This window comes from Vanacampus margaritifer, chromosome 10 (genome assembly GCF_051991255.1).
Source record: "Vanacampus margaritifer isolate UIUO_Vmar chromosome 10, RoL_Vmar_1.0, whole genome shotgun sequence".
NCBI lineage: Eukaryota > Metazoa > Chordata > Actinopteri > Syngnathiformes > Syngnathidae > Vanacampus > Vanacampus margaritifer.
In genome coordinates this window covers 26149526-26173055 of record NC_135441.1, presented here as the reverse complement: position 1 = coordinate 26173055, position 23530 = coordinate 26149526, and the positions used below count along the sequence as shown (strand labels likewise).

At 41.4% G+C, this 23530-nt stretch overlaps 4 protein-coding genes and 1 non-coding gene across 12 annotated transcripts in view; 2 read left to right on the top strand and 3 right to left on the bottom strand.

Annotated features, from left to right (window-relative positions):
- The window catches only part of drp2 (dystrophin related protein 2), a 171481-nt gene extending 169966 nt beyond the window's left edge, over positions 1–1515 (bottom strand). For all 5 annotated transcript variants that reach the window (XR_013295678.1, XM_077578695.1, XM_077578698.1 and 2 more), the window contains exon 1: positions 1116–1515. The gene's annotated coding sequence lies outside the window, so the exon portion shown is untranslated. The remainder of the gene's footprint in view (positions 1–1115) is intronic.
- A 925-nt stretch (positions 1516–2440) lies between these two features.
- cenpi (centromere protein I) lies at positions 2441–13755 on the bottom strand. Its single transcript, XM_077577949.1, has 20 exons — positions 13505–13755; positions 12726–12863; positions 12497–12615; positions 12300–12407; positions 12160–12208; positions 11999–12045; positions 11502–11591; positions 10746–10877; positions 10425–10568; positions 9024–9144; positions 8208–8302; positions 7977–8094; positions 7540–7604; positions 7318–7430; positions 6879–7014; positions 6662–6786; positions 6233–6281; positions 5241–5456; positions 3067–3105; positions 2441–2983 (listed from the first exon to the last, which is right to left on the bottom strand). The coding sequence occupies exons 1-20, from the start codon at positions 13665–13667 to the stop codon at positions 2843–2845; spliced, it is 2208 nt and encodes a 735-aa protein (XP_077434075.1). The 5' UTR covers positions 13668–13755; the 3' UTR covers positions 2441–2842.
- Positions 13756–14095: 340 nt separating this feature from the next.
- On the bottom strand, positions 14096–18096 carry hs6st2 (heparan sulfate 6-O-sulfotransferase 2). 4 transcript variants are annotated; one of them, XM_077578546.1, is made up of 3 exons: positions 17329–18096; positions 16251–16907; positions 14096–15645 (listed from the first exon to the last, which is right to left on the bottom strand). In XM_077578546.1, the coding sequence occupies exons 2-3, from the start codon at positions 16817–16819 to the stop codon at positions 14820–14822; spliced, it is 1395 nt and encodes a 464-aa protein (XP_077434672.1). In that variant the 5' UTR covers positions 16820–16907; positions 17329–18096; the 3' UTR covers positions 14096–14819. The 4 variants fall into 4 exon arrangements, with proteins under 4 accessions (XP_077434672.1, XP_077434670.1, XP_077434669.1 ...); XM_077578544.1 differs by having other exon boundaries at positions 14096–15648; positions 16251–17190; positions 17329–18094; XM_077578543.1 differs by having other exon boundaries at positions 14096–15648; positions 17329–18094.
- Positions 17706–17778, top strand: trnaf-gaa (transfer RNA phenylalanine (anticodon GAA)). The gene has a single exon. It is a non-coding gene; the product is annotated as a tRNA-Phe (tRNA).
- Positions 18097–18922: 826 nt separating the features above from the next.
- LOC144059567 (transmembrane protein 179) lies at positions 18923–23306 on the top strand. Its single transcript, XM_077578730.1, has 4 exons — positions 18923–19434; positions 20396–20533; positions 20613–20691; positions 21371–23306. The coding sequence occupies exons 1-4, from the start codon at positions 19106–19108 to the stop codon at positions 21554–21556; spliced, it is 732 nt and encodes a 243-aa protein (XP_077434856.1). The 5' UTR covers positions 18923–19105; the 3' UTR covers positions 21557–23306.
- Positions 23307–23530: the final 224 nt, after the last annotated feature.

The window sequence follows — 23530 nt, the reverse complement described above, 5'->3', positions numbered from 1 at the left end:
GAAATACACTATAAAAAATAAATATAAAAAAATGAAGGCTGTGTTCACTTTTGTGAGCTAGCGTGTATTTTTTTTTTTTTTAAACAACACAACCAATTGACTCGCTCCAACAGTGGTGGCTAAACCTCCAGTCCACGACAAACCTCAGAGGAACTGCTCCAAAAAGCCCAAACTGCATTATAACCTCATCTGGCCCCTGCTAGGAGAAAAGAATTCCCTGCATACCACTCGGTCACATTTTTATTTATTTTTTTTTAAATCAAGAAAGTAAGAAGAAACGTTTGAATGAAATAGAATGGCACTAAGAGTAAGGACGTCTTCCGAGACTATCGCATATGTCTGTCTCTGTTGAGTCGTTAGGTTTCATGTGTTCACTGTCATATATATATATATATTTTTTTTTAAACATGTAAAACATTTTTGCACTTCTACGTGTACACTGAGGTTTATAAAACACAATATTGTCACATTTAAGCAGGTTTGCAAAGTCAGATTTTCTTATGCTTCGCCCACTGAATCGCAGCTCACTAGGACACACCCCTTCAAGGCACACCTCAACACACAATCGCTCTACAAATGTCTAACTTCTCGTGTATTTACACTTCATAGAAAGAGTTTATTCCTTTATATTCCAATTTAGCTTTTTGCTTTATTAAAGACGTGAAAAAACGGTGATGAGAAGTAATTGACCTTTCTGCCCCCCACTCTTAAAAAAAAGGGAAAAAAATGAAACTGGGGACAGAAAGAAGTCAAACTTGTGATATTTGAAGGGCTTGGTCATGGAACAAATTCAAGTCTAAGTCAAGGAACCCTAAAAATCGCCCCAGCATAGGTTGTTTTTCATTTCGCTTTTCGTTCGACAAGCTTGCGTTCACGGAATTTTGGGTGCACATTCCACGCCACCAAACGCACATCTCTGCATACTTGCAAACTAACAAGGCGGCCAAGAATGACCAAACTGGCGCACACTTCGTATGCGTCATGAAGCCAGATTCATTCCACCCGACATCAAAAATGGGGAAAATACATTCATAAAACATCGATGAATCAAGCACAAGTCTTTAAAAAACTCACTTCAAAAAAAAAAAAAAAAAAAAAACAGCAGCCAGTCTTACCTTTTGGCTCCGGTCCGAAAGGTTGTGGCTCAGGTGGTAAAGACAAAGCTCCCCCGGCCGTGTTGGCTCCCAAGCGGCTGCAGCTGCAGAGAGAGATCCGGCGGGGGTGGAGGTGGTCGAGGGAAGAACACCGGAGACGAGCGCGGAGGAGCACCTGCGACCGGCGGGGAAGGAAAGCGTGACATCAGGGAGCAGTTCGGCCGCCGTCAAGCTCCATCCGCCCGGTAAGTGTGTGGGCAAAAGGGACGTCGTCCGACTGTCCGACTGTCCGAGCGCCCTCCCTTCTTCTCTTTCCGCAGGTCAGAGGCGCGAGGCGTGAGGGTTGGGCTGGGGTACGAAGCACGCGAGTGGGCCGAGCACGGGGCGTCAGGAGCGGGATGGTGCGAGGCGGCGTGTTTCCTTCGCGTCTTCACTGCAAGTGCGCGCGCGCGGAGCAAGCCGGGAGATTTACAACTTCCAAGTACCTCCCACACTTGGATCCTGACATGAATTCGTGCGCGCGCGCGCGCGGATAGCGAGTGCACAACATCAACAGCACTGAATTAGTCGTACGGTTTTATTTATTTATTTTTATTTTCACTGTATAGTATTAATTAATGAAGATAGGTGTGGGACTATTATTATTATTATTTTCAGTCCTGGAGTTTCCGGGGTCATACAGGTCCACTTTAGTTCACAACGTTTTAATAAAGACATCAAATTTAATATAATATACAAAAGAAGAACAGTAATTAGTATGTCAATCTAAAATAGCTTTCAATTCCCTCAAATGAGGTTTATATACTGCATTTGATCAAACATCAAATTATAATCGGTCAGTGTTTATTTGAACAAGTATGACAACCAATATAAATACCGTAGTTTAAAATATGCAAAAGGACTAAAAGGGTCCAACAGGCCAGTATACCTAACGTAGGAAAAGACCTTTCACACTTGGCAGATTTCTCAAACGCGGTTAGCAAGATTATAGCAGATAACACTGCCTTTCCTGTTTAAGCTCTTATTTTGAAATGTGAGCTTTCTGTGTCCTACTTAGCAGACTGGCGCTAACTTTATGATAGCGACAAGGATCAAAGGATGTTTCTCATCATGCTTTGTTGCTGTTCAGAGTAATACTTGTTACTGTTTTATGGCCTCTTTATTGTTATTTTGTACAGGCTGGGCATAAGTAATAGTGTTAATGGTGGTTTTGTTTCTATAGTTGTTTATTAAATTATTTTTGGTATTAAAATATTGTGAAATTCTTAGTAACAAAGGATGGCAGTCAGTGCTGGAAGTCAACTATAATATTTTATCAGTATTTTTGAGGATGAATTTATAGTCAGTTCTGCTAGTTGTGGATTTATTTTTTTGTGAAAAACGCATACTGCTGGTATATCCCAGCACATACAAGATTCGTGGATGATCAAACTTCATGGGCCAGCCCCGCGGGGTCCCTGCTGGCAGTCCACTGCGTTTTGTATTCAAATACAATAATATTTACATTTAAATTCAAATTTAAACACAACATTTTTCAAGATTTTGAATACTCGTGTAGGAATGTAGCTAAACTCTTGCTTATTTTTATTTACAATAAAGCAAAAAAAAAAACAAAAGAGACAAATACTGTGTTAAATATGTTAAAAGTTCAAAAAGGATAAATGCAGAGGCAAAATATGACGCTGTACATTGAAAAGCTGCTTCATCACACAAAACATTTACTCAATTATAAGAAGTCCATTTGTTTTCTAACTAGGCTGCAAGGTGCCGCTGCGCTCTTTGTCACCTTCCGACGCCGGCCGCCGGATGACTGTTAGGGAAAAAAGTTGCAGGCCGTTGAAGCCCTGCGAGAACAGGTACTCCATGTACCAACCCCACGGCCGAACTTGCTGCAAAACACACGCGACCACAGTCACATCCCTCGCCATGATGACATACAATAACAAACCTCCGGACTGGTGAGCCCTCATACCTTAATGGCGTTGAGATCGAGGTCTTTATCAGGCCAACACTGAAGATGAAGGCAGAAAGAGTGTCAATTACAAACGTGACAGAAAGCTATTTAATCATGCTTACTTGTCCATATACTTTATTAGTTTGCTCCTTTGTCTTTGTCCACAGGACATTCCAGTGCAGCGGCGCACCACGACGACTAACATTTATGCGCACTGGTAGAACAACTGTCCTACAATCGTGACATTTTTCCCCCCACTACATAATGATATTTCTGCACACCAGCTACAATGACTACAGCGCTAGTAAAATAGCTGCGTGCAATATTACAACAAAAATGTCTTAATAGTGAAATGTTTTTGCACTACTGTAAGACATTGTCGTGCACTAGAGCGACGACTGCAGACAGGTGCACGTATGATCAAATTTAATCTAATGATTTTAAATTCAATTTAATACTAATTTAATGGCCACGTTGGACTTCATATACATACATTCATGCATATAATTTTTTATATATCAGGGATGTCAGTCGATTACAATTATAATTAATCTCATAATTTTCATAGTTAACGCACGATTAATCATAAATTAAGTGCATGTTGTACCTGTTCATAATCCATCCATTTTTTTTAATCGCTTGTCCTCACAAGGGTCGCTGGAGCCTATCCCAGCTGGCTTTGGGCAGTAGGCGGGTTGTTATTAATTTTTTCATACAGTTTACGGTTAAAAAAAAAAAAAAAAAAGAGTGTGAAACATTGAGTCAGACTTGTGTTGAGGTAATTTTGCTGCCGCTAGGTGGCATTAGTGTTTCATGTTGGACGTTGGTGATAGGAACACTACATTTTTCTTTTCAAATTCTGAGCAATTGAGGACCAGGGTTCCCTACCACTGCAATAAAGTGAACAAACGCCACTGGTGGGACAGGATTTTTTTTTTTTCCTGAAGCTTTGAAGTGTCTTACTAGTGAGGGCAAAGAAGAGCGCACTCGTAGGCTAAGGACTAAATGCTCAAGCGGCTTGCCAAACTCAGCGGCTCACAGCTGGATATCAGCGCTGGGAAGGAATCAAAATGGGCTTGTGTGTATTATTAAACGTGATGAAAACCATGTCTCATGCTGCAGTTGTTAATAATACAACGCTCACTTAGGTATTAATGTATGTTGTATGAAAGGTATATTAATATCACATGCATCACATTTCTATTGAGCCACTAGTGGGGGGCCTGCAGGAAGAAACTGTAAAAGGTTACCGAGTACCACAGTGTCCCACCAGGCATCTTCCAGTTGTTTGCCACTACTGTACTCGTGACAGGCTCAAGTCACATGACTTGTACTTGTCGATTCTTTCATAACGGCCAAGTACTGTGAAGTACAGATGCTGGTGTGACTGCTCACAAACATAGCTTCTTAACTCATTCATTCCCAGCCATTTTCACTGAAGCAACCCCCTTCGCTCCTGGCTGTTTTACTGGATTTTCACTGATTTTGCAAGTCCCACAGAATATTGTGTTCTATTACTATAAAAAGATGGAACCTACCAAAATAAAGATTAGAGTCTCTTCTTTCATCAGGGAAAAAAAGTATATTTCTATCCGTTTCCGTTTTGCAGCAATTAGCATTAGAATAGAATATAGCTAAGTTTCATTATTATTCACAAACCTCTTGAAAACACACTCGGGAAAAGAGCTTGTTGCAACATGGCCTTGGTTGATCTCTTATACTCTGCTGCCACTTGCTGGCCGTTATTTGTAATAACTACCATTGCTTTGCGACCTCTTCAGGTCAGAGGCTACATTTAAAGCCTTCTGTACGCTCAAGCATAAAAAATTTTTTTTTAAATAATAATAAAAACTATAAATGGGTTAATGTGTGCCATGGTAACTTGCAATTTAAAAAATGATAACTGCCATAGTTGTAACTTACTCCCACCTCTGCTACTCATCTACAACTATATACTATGTATCCGTGTGGACGGACAGATTTGGTTGTGTTTAAACGACGATTAAACCATCAAAAGAATAAAAATAAATAAAAAAGAAAAAATGATAGATATAAAAATAAAAAAAGTTTCACAGTAGCAAGTAGTCGAACAAATACACAATTCACATACACAATTTGAACCTAACCAAAAATCAAAACAAAGTGACCTGTATTCTGTGCACAGCCCCGTTGCCGCAGAGGCAGACGCTCACCTTGCGATGGAAGTCGATGGCGTAGCCGATGAAGGCCGGGTGATGGACGAAGTTAAAGCTGGAGGAGCACTCGGGTACTTTACTCCTTTGTAGCAGGTCCTCGTCAAGCTGCAAGTACGCTTTTGACTGGAATGTCTTGCCGTTCCACAAGAAGTTGACCAGGTCAACTACGTAGTGGTTGAACTCACTTAATGTCTGCGAGTTGATGTGAAAAGCCTGTCACAGGAGGAGGAGGGCGTTTATGTTAGTTGATTTATTCCCGCACCACGTATCGGGCGAGCTCTTCTTCATTTAAAGTCAAACTTAAACATTTCTTGACAATAATATGTTATATGTGACCTTACTAGTGTAAACATGACATTCTGATTAATATTACATTTGTGGCATGAGTTATGCAGCAAAATCCAGCCGTTTTTTATTTATCTCAGGGGGCGGCCATTTTGCCACTTGCTGTCGACTGAAGATGACATCAACAACAGGTGAGCTGTGATTGGTTGTTGCCTGAGCCCTGAGCAACATGGATGTAATCTTCAGTCGACAGCAAGTGGCAAAATGGCCGCCCCCTGAGTTGGATAAAAACGGCTGCATTTTGCTGCTTTTCTCATATTCCACTAACGCAATATCGACCAGAATACCGTTTTAGATTAGGGGGGCTGTATAGAATATATTGTTACCCAAAAAACAATTGGGGGGGTTGACTTCCCTTTAAGAAGCCAGTGGCATTTTTCAGTTGAGAAATAAGGCTGACTGACGTGTATTTCCAACTTCAAAGCCTTAAAAAAATAATTTAAAAAATAATAATAAAAATAAATAAATAAATAAATAAATATATATATATATATATATATATATATATATATATATATATATATATAATTTATTTTTAATAATAATAATTTTTAAAAAAGCTTTTTCTTCAGAGAACCAAAAGCAAAACTTGATTCAATCAAGCTTGGGAAACACTCCTTGTGCAGTGAAAATAGTTGGTGTACCTTTGTAATTTTCATTTGGCTTTTGGCAAATTCCAGGTTCACCTTGTACCTAAAAAAAAAAAAAGAAAGAAAGAAAAGAAAAGAAAATGATAATGGCAAATGTCATTGAGGGTAATTTTTGTTTAAGCAACGTGACTATGTTGAGCAATTAGTTGCACTCTGTTTTACCCCGACATTTTCCCTTTTTTTTTTTACTTTGCCATGACAGAGCTTTGTGCAGAAGTTAATTAGCAGATACTATAAGCTATTAAAGCTTTCAAAAATCAAACACAGCGAGATAAAACGAAATGGAGCGCCTGGGTAGTTCGCCTCATTATCATAAATGATACATTAGCATATACCGGTAAGTGCAAAGATGCCCTTCCGTCCCGGCTCCGCTTCCATCATCCAGTAACACGGCGCTACATTAACTCTGGCGAGGGCTCGTACCTGTGCATGATGTAGGCCAGTTGGTCCACACTGACGGGATCGGCGGAGAGCAGCGCGGGGTAGAACACGCCGGGCGGCGGCATGATGATGAGCGGGAGGCCGAACTTCAAAAAGATGTCGCACACCTGTTAAAACCACATCATATGGGGGGTCACTGTCAAGCTTTGGTGTTCGAGCTGCAGATCAAAACGCGATTGGGTCGATGAGCTCGCGTTACCGTTTCGTAAAAGTCCAGGATGAAGTTGAGCAGGAGCAAGTTGCAGCTCTCCAGCTGCAGCCCCACAGCGGCCAGATGAGCCACAAATTGCACCAGCTGTGACACGGAATCCTTGTAGCCCGACAGAGTCATGTATCTGGGAACAAAATGGAAAGGAGTTACACAGTACACCAACAGAGCGCAAAAATCAAGAACCTCATCTAATCTATGGGTTGATGTTTCCTAGAAAAAAGTAACTGAAACTGACTTAAGCCCCATTTTTTTTACTGTGGCTGTCCCCCTTGAGCAAGGCACTAATACACCAGACTGAATAATAAAAGTTGTATTTCTTCTTTTTTTTTTGGAGGTGGAGGGGGGGGGGGATCTCCAAGTGACAGCTGCTTTTCATTTCCGTATTCCCATCGTGTTTGTATGCTTCAGCTACCTCCGTGTGACTTACACGGAGACGTGGTTGCTAATGCTGATGTCCAAGTCGTCGTCGTCCAGCGTGTACACCGAGTGCCAGATCAGCCAATTCCGCAGCATACTGTTCAGAACATCCAACAGCCCACACTGAGGACACAAACACACAAGACATCAGTCAACACTGGGTCTATTAAATCAGATAGGAAAGTGGTTATTGGATGTAATAGCATCAAACAAACCCCAGCAGAACACGTACCTTGAAAAACACTGAGGATGTGAAGTAGAGCTTCGTGAGGGGCTCCAACAGAAGCTCTCTGATTCCTGAGGAGGGGGAGTAAGTACGTCAACTAATATGTACATAGTGCTTTATATGTTCAAGTCCAACACAAATTTTATATACAATAAAAAAATACTCAAATGTGTCTACAAAGAACAGCACTGAGCTCAAATGGAAATTGTAGTTGTAGGAAGTAGTTTACATCATCAACACCACACGAGCATCTCCGCCAATGACTTGGAAGCTAGGCTATGCGAATATCAGACACTTTCATCTGGCGACCACTCGGGACTACAATGTCAAAAATGCTACGTCAGCCAAAAGATAAGCAGAGGTGCATCGTGTTTTGTTGGATGTACAGATTTGTGTTTAAAAAAATGCCCGAAAAGTTTTTTTTTTTAAACCCCAAAACTTACTGTCGCTTGGCACCACGGGAATGTGGCTCAGCAGGCTGAGGATCTCCGATCGCATGAAGGCTCCGTCCCAAACAGTGAGGAATTTGAAGAGAAACCGTTCACAACTAGAAAAGCCATCCTGGTAAAGACGTTGAGATACAACATTTAAAAATATTATTCATAATAAAAAGTACCTCTCAAAAAGATTTTAAAGACGGCAAATGCACGCAGTGAGGCGGCACCGAGGCTCACCTGGAGGAAATGCTGTGTCGACTGCAGCCTCTGTAAAAACTCCACAGCATCGTCGGAATTCCGGGTTGCGTCACCGTCTCGACAAAACAAAAATTCTGAGGAGAGTGAAAGGTAAAAAATAAGAAAGGGCATCACATTGTAGAATCCCCACATGTTAATTCCCTGAGCTCCTACACTAATACAGGGATGTGATTTGACCAAAGTGAAATTATCTGAAAATTTAGCCGGGGGGCACCCAGCTAGGTCCAGGTATGCTTTTTAAGTACTTTCAATGCACTCACATGACAAAGAAATAGACAAAACAACAGCATAAATTTTCAATGTATATTGAACTATCCCATATAAAATGGCAGTTTTAGTCAACTCAAAATCAGTCACATTCAAAAACATTGGACTGCCTTTGCTTTTAAAAACTATCACTGAGAATATCATCATATCTAACTAATGTGATTACTAAGTTAACACATAAATAATGTTGAAGAGTTCAAATTTCATGAACAAATAATTGTATCATGACCAAATGAAAAGTAACTCATATTAGAGCATACCACAAATGTCTTTGTTATAGCAGAAGATGTTATCTGTCGGAGTCATGTGCATACACAATGAACTACAAAAAAAATAAAATAAAATAAAATAAAAAAAATCTGAATTTTTTTTTTTGGAGGGAGATAAAAAAAGCGGAATTCCGCGAATTAGCGGAAAAATCACATCCCTGCTAATAATTTTTTAAAGCTCACGCTGAAAACAAATAATTCAACACCACGAGTCACAGTTCAGATGCTTAAATTCGGTCATCAGTCATCTCCGCATTACCTTCTTGGAGTGCGTGGCTAAGCCAGAAGTTGAGGCGGAGGAAGGCCGACTCATCCTGTATACAGTCCAGGTAGTGCAGAGTCACACTGCTGGACAGCATCGAGCCCATCTGAGCTGGCAGCTGGTGCAAGGGTAAAAATGAGGCAAATGTAAGCAAGAGACGTATGACAAGTCGTGACCGTGGGGGCAAACGTAAAAAAAATCGTACGCAGAAAGGCAATGACAAATACGCAACTGTGCGCGTGAAGTTAAATATTGCACCACATACCCTCAAAGGCGGTCGATTAGTCACCTTTAATTTGCATAAAGGCAGCCGGATTCAAGATTAAAATCGCCCAGTGGACCTTTTTTCTAAAAAATAATAATAAATACTTTACGCAGCGCAGCAGTCTGCTACTTCAATAATCCCTCAGCAGGCCGTAATCCTAATAACTCACTCACTAGGAGAATTTATACCGTCTCTTATAATGTGTGAACAGCTGCTCCCTTCCCCTCCATCAGGGGCACTTTGTTAGAGTAATAAGCAAATGACAATGAGGAGAAAAGAATGGATGCAGCTCAGCTCTCCTATCAAATGGTTAAAAGCATGATGAGGGGGATTCATTAATGGTCTTTTGTAAGTTGTTTGATGAAGACTCGACTGATTAATTGTGGCCATACGTACAAATGACCGGTCCTAATGATGAGTCATGACAAGTAAATGGGGGAATTTATGTTTCACGGCACAGAATGTGCGAGCTTTAAGAAACACAACATATACGATTTACGCTTTACAAGAGGCGTTTCAGCTTTTATTATTTGTTTGTCCTGGCCTGCTGTTGTTTTTCTTAACTTTTATTGCTCAAATAAAATTAAACCACTAAGTAGAACAAGGCTAGAAAAAATAAAAAACAGTCATGAAACTAGTTTATACTCAGTGTTGTAAAGAAATTGCAAGTCTCTGCTGAGGTAAGGGAGGCAGAATATAAAAACAGGGATACAGCACCACCATGTGGACAGGAGCATGCATTGCAGTCTAATGTAAACCGGATAAGAAAGCATGCACAGTAATCACAATGCTATTTTTCATTGGATTGTTTTATTCCCATGGCCTAGAAGTGATTTTACAAATATTTACACTAATTATCACTTTTACTACAGTGTAAGGTAGTGACTATGTTGCATTCCGAGTCAGGTTTCGCTGACATTGTAGATACGGAACACAGATTTTCGGACCTCATCGAAAATCAATGTCTTCGTTTGTCAACTGTGGCCGTTGCTTTAAGAACGTGCACATACTCGCACACGCACCATGAACGAGCCTGACACAGATGCTTCAGTTATGCTTTGGGCCGGAGGTGGCAGTCGCGAGTAAAGAAGTGAACAACTGCACAAAGATCTTAAAATAAAATAAAAGTGTACCTCTATGCGGTGCATGTCCTCCAAAAGCTCCGCAAAGGAACGGATCTGCGCCAGAGGGACCAATTTTCGGATGGAGGACAACTCAGTCTGAGACTCCTTAGTAAGTGCACAACTCAGCATTGGCAGTTCCAAATGGTGGTGTTTCTGAAAGAACAGCACAAAAGGGAGATGAGGATTAAACATTTATGGTCAAGGATTTCAGCAAGTTTTCACGTTCAATAATAATGTTGGCGTTTTTAAGAAAAACATTTAGAAGCATGCGGCTTCACACATCCAGCCGCAAGGATTAAGAGACGTGGTTTGAGGTTTGAACTTCCATACCCTTTTTCTTGGTTTGTTCTGATCTTTAATTGTGAGGCTCAAACCAGCACTGGCGGCCATCAACGCACTGTTCCTCTTTTGGACTAAAGCCAGCGCCGATTTCCAGGGCGCGTTGTGGTTCCTAAACCCATACTGTGAAGAAATACAACAAAGGACATAAGGTGGTCATTTTTTTCCTGTTCACTACCTCATAAGATCCCCCAAAAAAATCTGACTTTAAGATGATAATAAAACTCATTTTCGATTTCTACTATCAGTGGCAAAAAAGTCCAACACGTTTCCAAATGTGTTATTTGTTGTAGACCTTTTTCTTATTTAACTCTTTGACTGCCAAAAACGTTAAATAACGTTTAGTAAAATCCTATGGAGGAGTGCCAAAGACGTTAAAAGACGTTTGTTTCAAAACAGAGGTGAAACTAACCATTTTCTATTGTGGATTACTGAAAAACGGAATAAGGTAGAAACAAACTTTTTTTTTCTGATGAAAGATGAGAGTCCAATCTTTCATTTGGTAGTATGTGTGTTTCCATAGTCCAAACACATAATTTTCTATGGACCTTGAAAGATCAGTCAAAATACTTAAAATCGGCTGGCACCCACGGCATCCCTTTTCTGAAAACATCTGGCAGTCAAAGAGTTAACTAAAGGACAGTGACTTCTCTGGCAGATCATCATCATGGGGTGATTTTTGATACAGTTGTTGAAATGGGTTGTGCAAATAATGAAAAAGCCAGTGAGTGTTAAAAATGTACAAACCCTCATTTTGGACGAAATAGAGAGTGTCACCAGTTCGGGCAAAAACACTTTATATAAGCACAGCAGGTGCAGAAGGAAGGGCTTTCTTCCCTGAGAAAACACAACGCACATACAAATATGGCACACGGTTAACATTCTCTAAACATTTTTGTTCAACACACACAACAAATACTTAATTGCTGAGAGACCAGTTGAACTCTGTTGCTAACCAAAACAGCGCACTCTCCCACTAGAGTTTAAAACTTGTTGCCTGCACAATGAAAGATTATATCATGCCTTTATATGTAAAAACATTTTTTTCCCCAGAGCTGCACCCAATTTGTTTCTGTTTTTGCCTTTCCCAAGAAATTCTCCAACATAGCCCTTTTTCATTTCTTCCTTTTGTTTGTTTTGGGTTTTTGTTTCGTTTTTGACAAAAAAAAAAATTGTAACATAGCAATAATATAAAGTTTTGAATGGTTTCGGGCTGGTGGACTGCACATGATTGCTGCACTTACCAGTTTTGTTACCAGATCCAGGAGCTTTCGGACTCGAAACACTCTCACTGCAAACAATTTCATAAAGGAAAGGAAAAGTGCAACAAAAAGAGATGAGGGCGATGAGGGAAAACTCTGCCGAGGGTAACGACAACGAGCACCAAATGTCAGCTTGGACTTACCATTTTGCTTCGTGGTTAGAAGGTACAACAAGTGGCAGACGAAGGGACACTGAAACAACATTAGAATACAAAGAGACTCAGTGTATGTGTGTTTCATTCGCACCCAGGGAACTCAAATGACCAAGTAGGAAGACACATACCAGCTTTTCGTCTGTCACAAAGCTGAAAATGAAGCCATAGACGGCTCTGAGCTGATCCTTTGCGTCAATCATGTCAAAAACAGTCAGCACCCACTTTATGAAAAGAAGCTACAAACGATATGGCAGCATGTTAAAATACCACCTTTGTATTACTGAAAGACTGAAATCCTCCTCGGCTTTGTAATCGTGTTACTCACTTGTGTATTTGTGGGTATGTTGGAGCAACACAGCCAAGCTACGGCTCGAACCACAGCCTCCTGAGGCACCACTGTCGCAGGGATCAGAAACTTAAGCACTCGGGGACACAAACTGGCTCCTACATACAACAGAAATTGAGGGATTCATTTGGATGAACAAACAAACATTCATTCATGTGAACTTTGAGATGCCTCAATTCCCCCAAAAGGTTTTAATAAATATTCGTACCCATGCGTAGGCTCATAGCAAACTCCAGCATCACGGAGATGGCGTCCGGTGGAAGTCCTTGAGCATATGCCGCCCTCTCCAACACCACCAGGTTTCTCTCCAAGTCATCATTGCCCATCATGGGAGTGCCTGCCTCAACTAGATGAGCAAGCGACAGGCGGCATCAACAGCGAGAACATGAAAAAATTACATATCAGCATTCAGTTCTATTATTTTATACAAACAAATGTAACAGCAAGCACACCTCAAAGAAGTGAATATCGAGCTTGCGTTGCGTTGGACTTTCTATCAGAATTGTGTGTGTGACTGTGTGTAGTTTAGCAGAATTTTTTTTTTAAAGATTAAAGTCCTGGAGTACCCTTATCCAACCTGTTTCCCATGTATCTTTTAGCCAACACAGCTGAGGATTGTTTTCAGGCTTCATCAGAGCTTGCTGGTTAGCTGGTCGTCTGAAACGCCCGTGTTGGCTGAAGGAGACATGGAAAACCGGTACTCGAGGACCGCGCGGTTGAGAACCACTGCTCTAAACCATGCATGATTGCGGCTGCAACTCGAGAACCCGGGTTTTGGGACCTGTACACATTACACAACATAAATCTAACCCACGTCTTCCCACATTAGACTACGAAGTGACGTCACAACTCACGGTGGCACTCTCGTGTACAGGATTTTGTTTACAGGGCCAAGAAGCGTTAAAGGCCGAACATAGTTCAATTAACTTGAGATATTAACATTTACGGTTGTTTCCACGTTTGAATCGAAAAAAAAATGTGTCCTACCGTCAGCGAAATATTTGACGGCCAGAACAAATGGGTCATCCGCCTCATTTTTCCGTCTTTCTCTTTCGACGATTCTCTGACTCCTGTTAAGGCTCCGGTTGGACAAAGACTCGTCGCTTAACGATGAATTGTTCAACTCCGACAAGTTTTGCAACCCCGCCATGCCACTGCTAAAAACTACAAGGCAGCCAAGCCCCCCTTGCTTTTATCCATTCCAAACAAAACTCAAATCCTTCGCGCGACCGTTTGTTCTGCGCTTGCGCAGTAGGGTACATTCGCTGGGATGTATTATGGGTATTGTAGTGCGCGGAGATTTTACTCCCGGAAGTAACCCCGATGTATTGTATAGACGTAATTATCATTAACGAAAAATGAAATTATTACCTTTTTTTTAAGAATATAAGGAATCTGATAACAGTACAGTATAGTGTAGTGTACTGTATATACTTTATTGTAGCTTTTTTTGTGGAGTGTCGTGACATTTTTCTAAGAAAAGGTTTCTGGCCGTTTTGGTGTATTAAATCAATAAGAGTTGCACAGCCTCTGGAGAGAGACCTCCGGTAACTAAAGATCACAATAATTAAACTCAGGTGCACAGAAAATAGTTGTTGTGTATTAAAAAAAAGACACATTCAAAATTTCACATTTACAGTAAATATCAGTTATGCTACAAGCTGAGGTATCTTATATTTTATAAAAAGCTAGTTGACAATTTGAAACACAACGATTTGTTTTGTTATGTTGATCATCAAAGAAAAAAAAGAAAGACTATGATTGGAGCATCTTGGGGTTGACAAACCCAAGCAATTTCAGTCAATATAAACATTAAATACTGTTCATAATGATATTCTTTTTGTCCCCAAAGAAATACAGTACGTTTTTTCCCCCCACAAGAGGCAACATGTACAATTTCGTCTTTTAGTTGACTGATTTAAAGTTAAGGTTGCACTAATAGTAACACTGTGAATATTTAAGACATTAATACAAAAGCACCTGAATAAAAGGTGAGAACAGAAAGACAAATTCCCTCTATTACAACATCAGTCAGTAATTTGCATACTGTGGTTCTTCAACTTAATAAAATATTGCATTTAAAACAAAGAAAACTGAACTGTGGTAGTGTAAACAAATTGCAGCAAGTGAAATCAAAGTCAGGACTGTTATTTTAAGGACTCTTGACATTTACAATTATAAATGACAGAAACACTCTGTAAAGGTTACTGGTGCAGTTTTTCAAGTTCATTCCTTCCAGCTCCAATCGTATCTGCTCCATAGAGTAAGGCATTTGTTGTGGTGTGAAAGGGAAAGAGAACGTTTATTTCCACTGCTCTACATTGTCCATGTAGTCCTCCAAGGTGCCGCTTTCATCCATTTCCCACCAGTCTGGCAGGAGCCCATCAGAATCCACACTCTCATCGTCCTCAGCCCGTTCTTGGGACTGTGTAACTTGCAGGTGATTTTCAATCGCAGGGGGAGCTCGGGTGGTCTTCTGCTGGCGTCCTTGCTTGGTGGCGAGTCTTCCTCGAAGCCGCCTCCTCTCCTGCTGCCGCCTCTCCCTGGCCTGCCTGCGCTCCTGCTGCCGCGCAAACTGGAAACGCTGCAGGAAGAGATCTCGGGCGTACTCGTAGAGTTCCACGTCCCAGCGGTTGAGCTGGCGGATCCGGCGCTGCGTTTCGGCGGGGACGTCCACGCCGGAGGCCCGCGTGCCGTTGAGCTGCGTGAAGGGAGCGATGAAGGCCAAGTGGAAGGTGCGTTCAAACAGGTACTGGGTTTTGCGCTGGTACTCGGTCAGGCCGTAGAAGGCCATGCCGCGCAGGTTCCGCTTGGCGCTCTCCAGGAGCACGGCCCAGCGCTCGTCCTCGCTCATGGCCGAGACGTTGTAGCAGCCCACCAGGCTCAGGTCGGCCAGCATGCGCGTCTGCCGGTTGTTGGCCAGGTTGTAAGGGCAGTCGGTGAACTCCTGCAGGGAGCAGCCCGACCAGTCGTCGCCCGGGTAGCAGCTGGGCAACTCGGACGACGTCGGCGAGCGGCCGTCGCACACGTGCAGGGAGGCCTTCCAGGTGGCGCCGCGCTGGACGTGACGCCACTCGCTCAGGTAGCGCGACACCGGGTCTCTTAGGATGGTTATGTAGTAATAGTTCCTACTGGAGAGAGAAGAAAGTCAAGCCTTGGGATGATATCCATTTTCTCAATAGTATAGACAACCATTCATACTCACATCTAAGAGCAACAAAGACCAGAGGTTACCAACCTTTTTGAATCTGTGATCTACAGAATTCCAAATAAATAAATAAATGAAACTGGCTTAAATGATTTGGGGGAAATTGGTAGGGCTTGCCATAAAATCCTGTGAAAAATATTTTTTTCCCCTCTGTACTTGTGTACAATACAGTCACCCGATTTGCAAATTGATGGTATTCTTTATTATCGGTGTGACATGAATAAATATTAAAAACATACCAATAAGGTGTAAACGCTTTTAAATGCAGGTTAAAGAAAAAAAACTTTTTCCATGGCTTTGATTAATTCATTCACTCCCAGCCATTTTCACTGAAGCAACCTCCTTCGCTCCCGGCTGTTTTACTGGATTTTGACTGATTTTGCAAGTCCCACAGAATATTGTGTTCCATTGCTATAAAAACATGGAATATTAGAGTCTCTTCTTTTATCAGGAAAACTTTTCATATTCACAGTACCAGTGCTGTAACAACATTGTTGTATGATATGACCAGACTGCACGGGCTACCTCTGCATGGTCTTGGGCACCTCCCGAGAGTCCATCCGCGACGGGACGCAGCGTGTCAGCTCGGTCCAGTCGGCGTGGAGGCCGCAGCTCCAGCCAGTGGAGAACCTGGAGAAGAGCCACGTCTCCTTCTTGCCCGGCCGGAAGCAGGTGCACTTCTTCTGGCCGGCGTGGCACTCACACGGCCTCTCCAGCTGGATGTTCCGCACCAGGTGTCGGCCGAACGTGGTGCCGCCCGTCTTCTGGATGTGCAGGAACACTATGACGTCATCTCCCTTTATGTTGAAGTCCACGGCGCGGTTCAGGTCCGCCTTGGTGAAGTTAAAACGGGGGATAAAGCGCACCATGGCTCCATCTTCTGCGATGTATGGATCCCGTTTCTCTTGGAAGTCACCACCACCACCATTCGGGGAATCCGCCGTGCCGGCCATGTGGAGCCAGGACCCCAACTGGTGGAGCATCTGGCACTCGGTCCTGCTCGGACACACGTACTGGATCATGATGACGCCGAAGATCAATGCCATGAGCAGGACCACCAGGAGTCTGTGGTGGCTGCTGGACTTGTCATCCATTTTTCAAGGGACGAGCAGAAGAACATCACTGGTCAGAACCGGCTCGAGGCATAAGCGAACTAAGAAGCTCCCACAAAGCTACAGAAACCTGCAGGAGACAAAGCAGAGAAATTTAAGTCCTTATTCTCAAGACGTCCAGAACACACCAAAGATAAATGAAATCAAGCTGCGGTCTTGAATCTCATTAGATTAGCGGAACCAGGTCATTTTTTTGGTGTAATTTTCAAATAGTATATGCTTCACTGTATTTTTTCCTTATCGTGGAGCATCATGTTGACTGTTTTCAACGGTGTTGCACGCGGTGTCTGATTGTGTCAATCTGCATAAGAAAGCCTGAAAACGTCGCGCCTCTTCATCGAACTGAGGGACACCTGCAAAAATAAGTTATGCTTAGGTTTAGCTCGTGGATCCGCTGGGAGAGACGACCACCAACAAACAATAACAAGCAGCCGATAGCGAGCTAGGTAGCTAACGCTTTTTAGCTTCATCGGATAAAAAAACCCACATACTCTCATTTCTCGTGCCGCTGTAGCCAGGAAGAACACACAAATACCACAGTATCGTCGTCGATCACATTGTAGCGTTCGTTCGATCCATAAAGTAAAACTAAAAATAAAAATAACATTTTGTAAATCAAAAGGCTTTCACTGGCCACCACCGACCGATTCTTGACCTTTTCTTCCCAGCAGCCTTTGCGCTGATTTCGGCGTGAAATGACGTCATCTAATTGTTAAGATTGGCTCCATGGACACAAAAATACGATTACATGTTATATTTTCTACATGTGTACGCGTCATGTATGTTGGTCTACAAACAAAACGCCGAAAAAGCATATGAGGGTCTTGTACAGATATGAATAATAATATGGAGACGTAACTCTTTCACCGCCGAAATAGCTCAGTTGGGAGAGCGTTAGACTGAAGATCTAAAGGTCCCTGGTTCGATCCCGGGTTTCGGCATTTTGTCGTTTTGCCAGATATTTTCGTGCATGTTTTAAATTTGGCAGACGGCATTTATTCATTCTATCCTCTATATTAAGTTATATTATTCCGTTAGACTCATCTCTATCTATCTATCTATCGCCTTTAGTAGTGAAAATATTAATAAAAACATCCCGTAATCGTGGATTGATTTTTTAAGCTTTTTAAAAAAAAAAAAAAAAAGGTGAAATAAATTAATCATGTGTCTGTGTCTTGTATAATAATAATAATAATAATAATAATAGTGATAATAATAATAATAATAAATACAAAAATAGTAGAATAAAGAGAATACATCCGTGAAATCTATTTAACCTATTTTGCTCTGAGTCCTCGTTTAAAAGACTGTTCTTTAAATATGTAAATGACGTCAGAGAACCTACGTCATTGCTGGAGAGACCAATATCAAAGATCGTTTGGGCTAGGGTCGATGATCCACCCAAACAATATGGGGAAAATGTAGGTCATGTACAGAATACACCAATAGAAGCCTCTGGGGGGCGGGGGTAATCACGATTCATTCCTTCATTCATCATTCGGTCATTGTATAGCTAAATAACATTTTGTTTGGTGTGTGTTTTAAAAATAAATAAATAAATAAATTAAATATATGCTTCGCATGAGAAATGGGAGTAAATGGGGAAAAACACCAAGTAAAAAAATGGGGGGAAACTAAATGTAAAAAAAAAAAAGAGAGACAAAGAGAAATAATATGCACATTTGTGGGTGCCGATCTGCGAATATGCAGACTTGCAGAATATGCACTAGTTTAAGGGTTCGCTTTAGTTTTAAGTTTTAATATCACCACTAGCTGGCAGACATGTTTGTTTTTTTCGGATTTGGAACGATAGGCAGGACAAACATAGTACAATAACGTTCAAATTTTTTGTGAGTTGATTTTTGTGAAAAACTACACACGATGAGTGCTTGTACTTAATGTTGGCAATGTTGTGCCGTCCTTGGATGTGATTTGTTTATGCACTGTTATTATTGTTATTATTATTATTAAGCGAAAGGGTGCACGTATTTTGTCTATATTTATTTATTTATTTATTTTTGGTCAGATATCTGGTTTTGCGTGGTCCGATGCGGCTCGAGTGAGATGTCTGTTGTTGTTGAAGTCTGTGCAGTTGCGTAACTTTATGTCAAACTGACGTCGTCGGGTCTCCGCCCTTTCTCGAAAACTACCAAAGCGCGTCCGGAAGCATTTTCCAAACTACGAACCGATATGTGCTGAAATCTCTTCGCGGCATTTCGCTTTCCAACTCGCCTTTTTTTTTCTCTCCCCCTCCCCCACCCAGCGGACATGGAGCTGGACCGGCGGCTGTTGCTGGCTCACTGCGCCGCTCACGCCCTCTCCATGGCGGCGGGCTTGCTGGTGGTCGTTCCGATGGCCCTCAACGGCTCCGCGTTCAAAGGCCGCTGCGCGCTTTTCTCCAGCGGCTACTGGAGGACCGAAGGGCCGGGGCCGGAGCCCGGCGAGCGGGAGGCAGGGGGCGTCGCCCACCTGGTGGTGCAGCAGTGGGGCCCGCCGGCGGCCTGCCAGTTCGCCACCTTCGTGGGTATTTTCACGGTGCTGTACGGGGCCGCGCAGGGCTGGAGGTGCCTCTTCTACCTCCACGGACGACATGACGAGTAAGTGGATACAACGCGCGTACACTTTAATGTGACCAGGTTATGCTGCCAATTTAGTAGAATTGCAGTGGGGAAAATGACTAAACTGCATCAAATCTGCTCGTGTTGGATTTATTGCCAGTGGCACAAAAAAATATTTGAAGATCAAATTTATTTTCACCCGCAGGGGCAGCACTTCAACATTAGATGCCAAATTACGGTACGCTTCTAATGTGAGAATTTATGCTGTGCTTTTGTTTTAACCCGCCAAAAAATCTTTAAAAGAGCAAATGCATACTTCTTGGGACAAAAAGTCAGGGTCTTAAAATAAATTTGTTTTTGTTTGATTGTTTGTTTTTGTTCCAAGGCAAAGTAAGACGAAATCAACGAGGTGAGAAAATCACATTTTAACAAGTAAAAGTTTAACTAAAACTTTGTCACCTGATATGTTTGCCTTTTATCTGGGGGGAAACTATTTGTTGTTGTCAAATATTGGATATATTCATCCAATACAGCAAACAGTATTTTGTTCTAATACTCTTGCAATGATGTCAGATTTATATGATGATACGATGCAATCATAACAGCGCTTTTAATTGCCCCAAAAACTAAGATGGAAGGACTCAAAAGTTTCTTAATTTCTGTTTTGATTTAGTTTTAAATGTGCACTCATCTCTACATGCACTTCTTTCTTTTTTTTTTTTTTTAAAGATATGACATAAAGATTTATTGCATGTTATTTTTGCACTCGGCCCTCAGTTCAGGGACCCCCGATTGAGAGCAACTAGTGGACACATCACCAAACATCAATAAAACTTATCCTCATGTTGACATCTGCGAGCACTGCAGATATGCAATTATTTGTCAATTTACCATTTTGACCCCTTTTAAATTGCTACAAACAAACTAGGGAAATGTTTCTTCACTCACAATGCATTAGTGTCAGCATCATGAACTTCTCTTGTGCATGTTTCTTGCGCAGCACTTTGTTTTCATCCTTCCTGACGGTGCTGCTGAGTGTGTGTATGCTGTTCTTGTCGGGCGGCGCCAGCGCCATCTTGTCCCTGGGACTCGCCTCCTGGTGCGACACTGTGACCAATAACGACACGCAATCCTTCAGGTGGGTCTCACACTTTGGAGTTTTTTCATTGTGGTTATCCGCCAAAACTGAAAGTCACTCTCATTTTTTTGATTTTCAGCTGTGCGGCGTCCCAGTCGGTCCCGCTTTATCTGGACGTGGACACGTCGTCCTTCTACACGGAACTCAGTCTGGCGCGGGTAAGGGCGCTCACTGGCACAAACTGCTGAACCACAGTAGAGTATTTTAACTCATTCACTGCCATTGACGGCTATAGATTTCAAAAATGTATTTGAACTATTTCTATTAGTTTAAAAAAAAATCCCATTTTTGTTAACAAGAGTATGAAAACCTATAATTTTTTTATTGTATTAGAACAGATTTAAAATGTGAGATTAATCGTTAGTTAACTAGTGAAGTCATGCGATTAATTACGATTAAAAATTGTAATCGCCTGACGCCCCTAATTTTTAATAATCTTATACCCTTTTAATTCTGCCATTGAGGTTGATTGGTTCCTGTTGCTGTCTATGTTGTAAATTGATTAATGGGCAGCTCCCTCTAAATGATGGCCTGGTCTCTTGGGGGTAAAATTGAGAAAAGTCATAATTAAATAGTGCCGCAGCTGCCTCAAAAGACGTCAGAAAATGGATGGATCATTTTTTACGACTAGCCCCCCGTAAGGAATACTCCACCAGCCGCCAACTCAAGCAATTTTTTCGAAATAATCCTAACCTAGCTATTTATCAGAATGAGAGCATTTTGTATCCTAATCTCTGTCCTAGATTTCTCCAAAGTTGCCTACGTTTTGCTGCTTGATCCACGAATGACTCCTCGTGGATGACCCCATATTTGAGCCAGTCTTATCTCTGTGCTCAGGCTTCGCTGTGGTTCGTGACGTTGCTGTGGCTGCTGCAGTCCACCCTGGCCTTCATGCGTCTGTACCACTCGCACAACGGGCCGTGCCTCCTGCGGGAAAAGGAGCTTCTTCTTCGGGACGCGCCGTTCGAAGGCTCCCCATCCACCCCGCCGTATTCCCTAGAAACCCCCACCATCATGGTCTAGTGGCCGAATGGAGCCGTTAAAGGACGCTGACAGGTTTATTTATTTTTTTTGTACATAATGATGTTTGAAAATGCCCATGAAATTGCATCTTAAGGTCCAGTTTGTTTCACTATACAATTATGTATTGTTACATTAATGTAGCTCTGCATGGATTTGCAGAATTCTTGACCTGTGGCGCATTGTAGCGTCCGTGTGAACAAATATATTTATAGGAAAACAGTCAAATTGTGTTTTTATGTGGAAACAAAGCACTGTCCCACCAAACACTTTAAAGTAGCTCAGAAAAACGACAGTACTGTCTTACAGTTTGATATATTTGCTTGCTAAGCAGATTTTGTAGGGCTTCATCATACCTTACCTGTGTGTGAGACAATATTATTCACACATTTTAATTTTGTCATAGTGATAAATATTAAAAGCGTATTTAGAAGGGAAAAAAACAGCACCATCGGCTGGAATCAGGCGCACATTGCTATCTGATTGTTTAGTAAGAATATGCATAGATATATAATACGTTGTCACGGTCCAACAAAAAGCACACATCTCTAAATTTCACCCCCAAAATTTACTTTTGTTGTTGTTTTTTTCCTCAGATAAAAAAATAAGAAAACATACCTGCAAAAATGTAAACATTTGTTGGATGGCAACAATAATTTTTAAGATGTCCATTTTGGAATTGATTCATTTGTGCTACACTGAGTGTAAAAACAAAAGAATGAAAAACAACCTGCCCCAAATGTTGGTGCCACTCGTTGGAATTTATTTTTATACAAACCAGAGTTTCTATTTATGTCAAATAGTGGTTATGTTTCACATTGAACAAAAACATCACACAAACTCAAAATACACGATTTGTTGTTGTGCAGTGAGGATTTTTTCCCCCAAATTATTAGCATGCATGTTGTAATCACATGCAAGAGTCATTCATCTAAATTTCCTGTACAATTAGTGAAAATAACCATATCAGCCATAAAACCCCACAGTTGAAGTAGTTGTATTGAAGGATATCAATAATGCCAACAGTGTTTTTTTGTGTTGTTTACTTGGCCTTTTTTGACTTTGATTGATGTCATTATCCTTACATCAACGACACCACTAGCAAGATGATGATGTCGATGTTCCTATCACGCGTCTCCATTCTTTATATTGTGCATGTTCGTTTACTAAACAGTTTCCACTTTTTGTTTCCCGGTCAGGGAGAAATCATGTGGTTTGACGTCCGAGTGTTCAGTTGTAGCACTGAGATTTTTTTTGGAGCATGTGAGGTGAGATTGACTGAGCCACAATGTGCAGTGAAACAGTCTCGCATGAACCCTCTCTCCACCCTCGTTTATGTTTAATCATGTGACCCCAAAAAAACAACAACTAAGCACAACTGCTTGTGTTTCTGCTGGTGAAGATTTTTTATTATTATGATGCTGTCAGTGCAGATGCGACCGCTGCAGATGATCTTACAGAGCAAACTGTCCATGCTGAAAGTTTGTGTGGAACCCGAACGGGTCCGCGGAGGTGCCAACTTTGCTGAGGTTTAACAAACAAATGATACAAAGTTGAACTTGTTGTGATGACAGACAGCGGAGTGAGAAATCTGAAGAAAGCGATGATGGCAGTTTATCAATATTTGTACTTTGTAACTTGGTAAATGATAACCAATGATGTGCTTTCTACCTCTTGTACTTGTTTGTGTTCCGTAATTTTCCCGATTTTGCAATGTTATTGTCAAATAAAGAGCTTATCATTTTCAGAGAAATGTGTCTGTATTTATTTATTTATAGAGAAAAAAACTGCTAAAATGGACTCTGATCTTGTCCTCTATATACATTTTTAGAGTAACCAGCTCAGCATATCGTACCGAAGCCCATTTGGATTTACTTAGATACCGCTAACCATTAACACTAACCTTTATACCATTAACACAGTTAATAAACTCCTAATTATTTCAATAAACCAGAATATTGATTCTAGGTTATTATA

Coding starts and splice junctions, on each gene's coding strand:
- hs6st2 (XM_077578544.1), bottom strand. CDS start 16,819: ATGGATGACAAGTCCAGCAGCCACCACAGACTCCTGGTGGTCCTGCTC. Junction 15,649..16,250: donor GTGCCCAAGACCATGCAGAG/GTAGCCCGTGCA, acceptor TTCTCTCTCCAG/TAGGAACTATTACTACATAA.
- LOC144059567 (XM_077578730.1), top strand. CDS start 19,106: ATGGAGCTGGACCGGCGGCTGTTGCTGGCTCACTGCGCCGCTCACGCC. Junction 19,435..20,395: donor CTCCACGGACGACATGACGA/GTAAGTGGATAC, acceptor TTTCTTGCGCAG/CACTTTGTTTTCATCCTTCC. Junction 20,692..21,370: donor CGGAACTCAGTCTGGCGCGG/GTAAGGGCGCTC, acceptor CTCTGTGCTCAG/GCTTCGCTGTGGTTCGTGAC.
- cenpi (XM_077577949.1), bottom strand. CDS start 13,667: ATGGCGGGGTTGCAAAACTTGTCGGAGTTGAACAATTCATCGTTAAGC. Junction 12,864..13,504: donor CGTCAAATATTTCGCTGACG/GTAGGACACATT, acceptor TTGCTCATCTAG/TTGAGGCAGGCACTCCCATG. Junction 7,015..7,317: donor ATTAGCAACCACGTCTCCGT/GTAAGTCACACG, acceptor TTTTGTTCCCAG/ATACATGACTCTGTCGGGCT.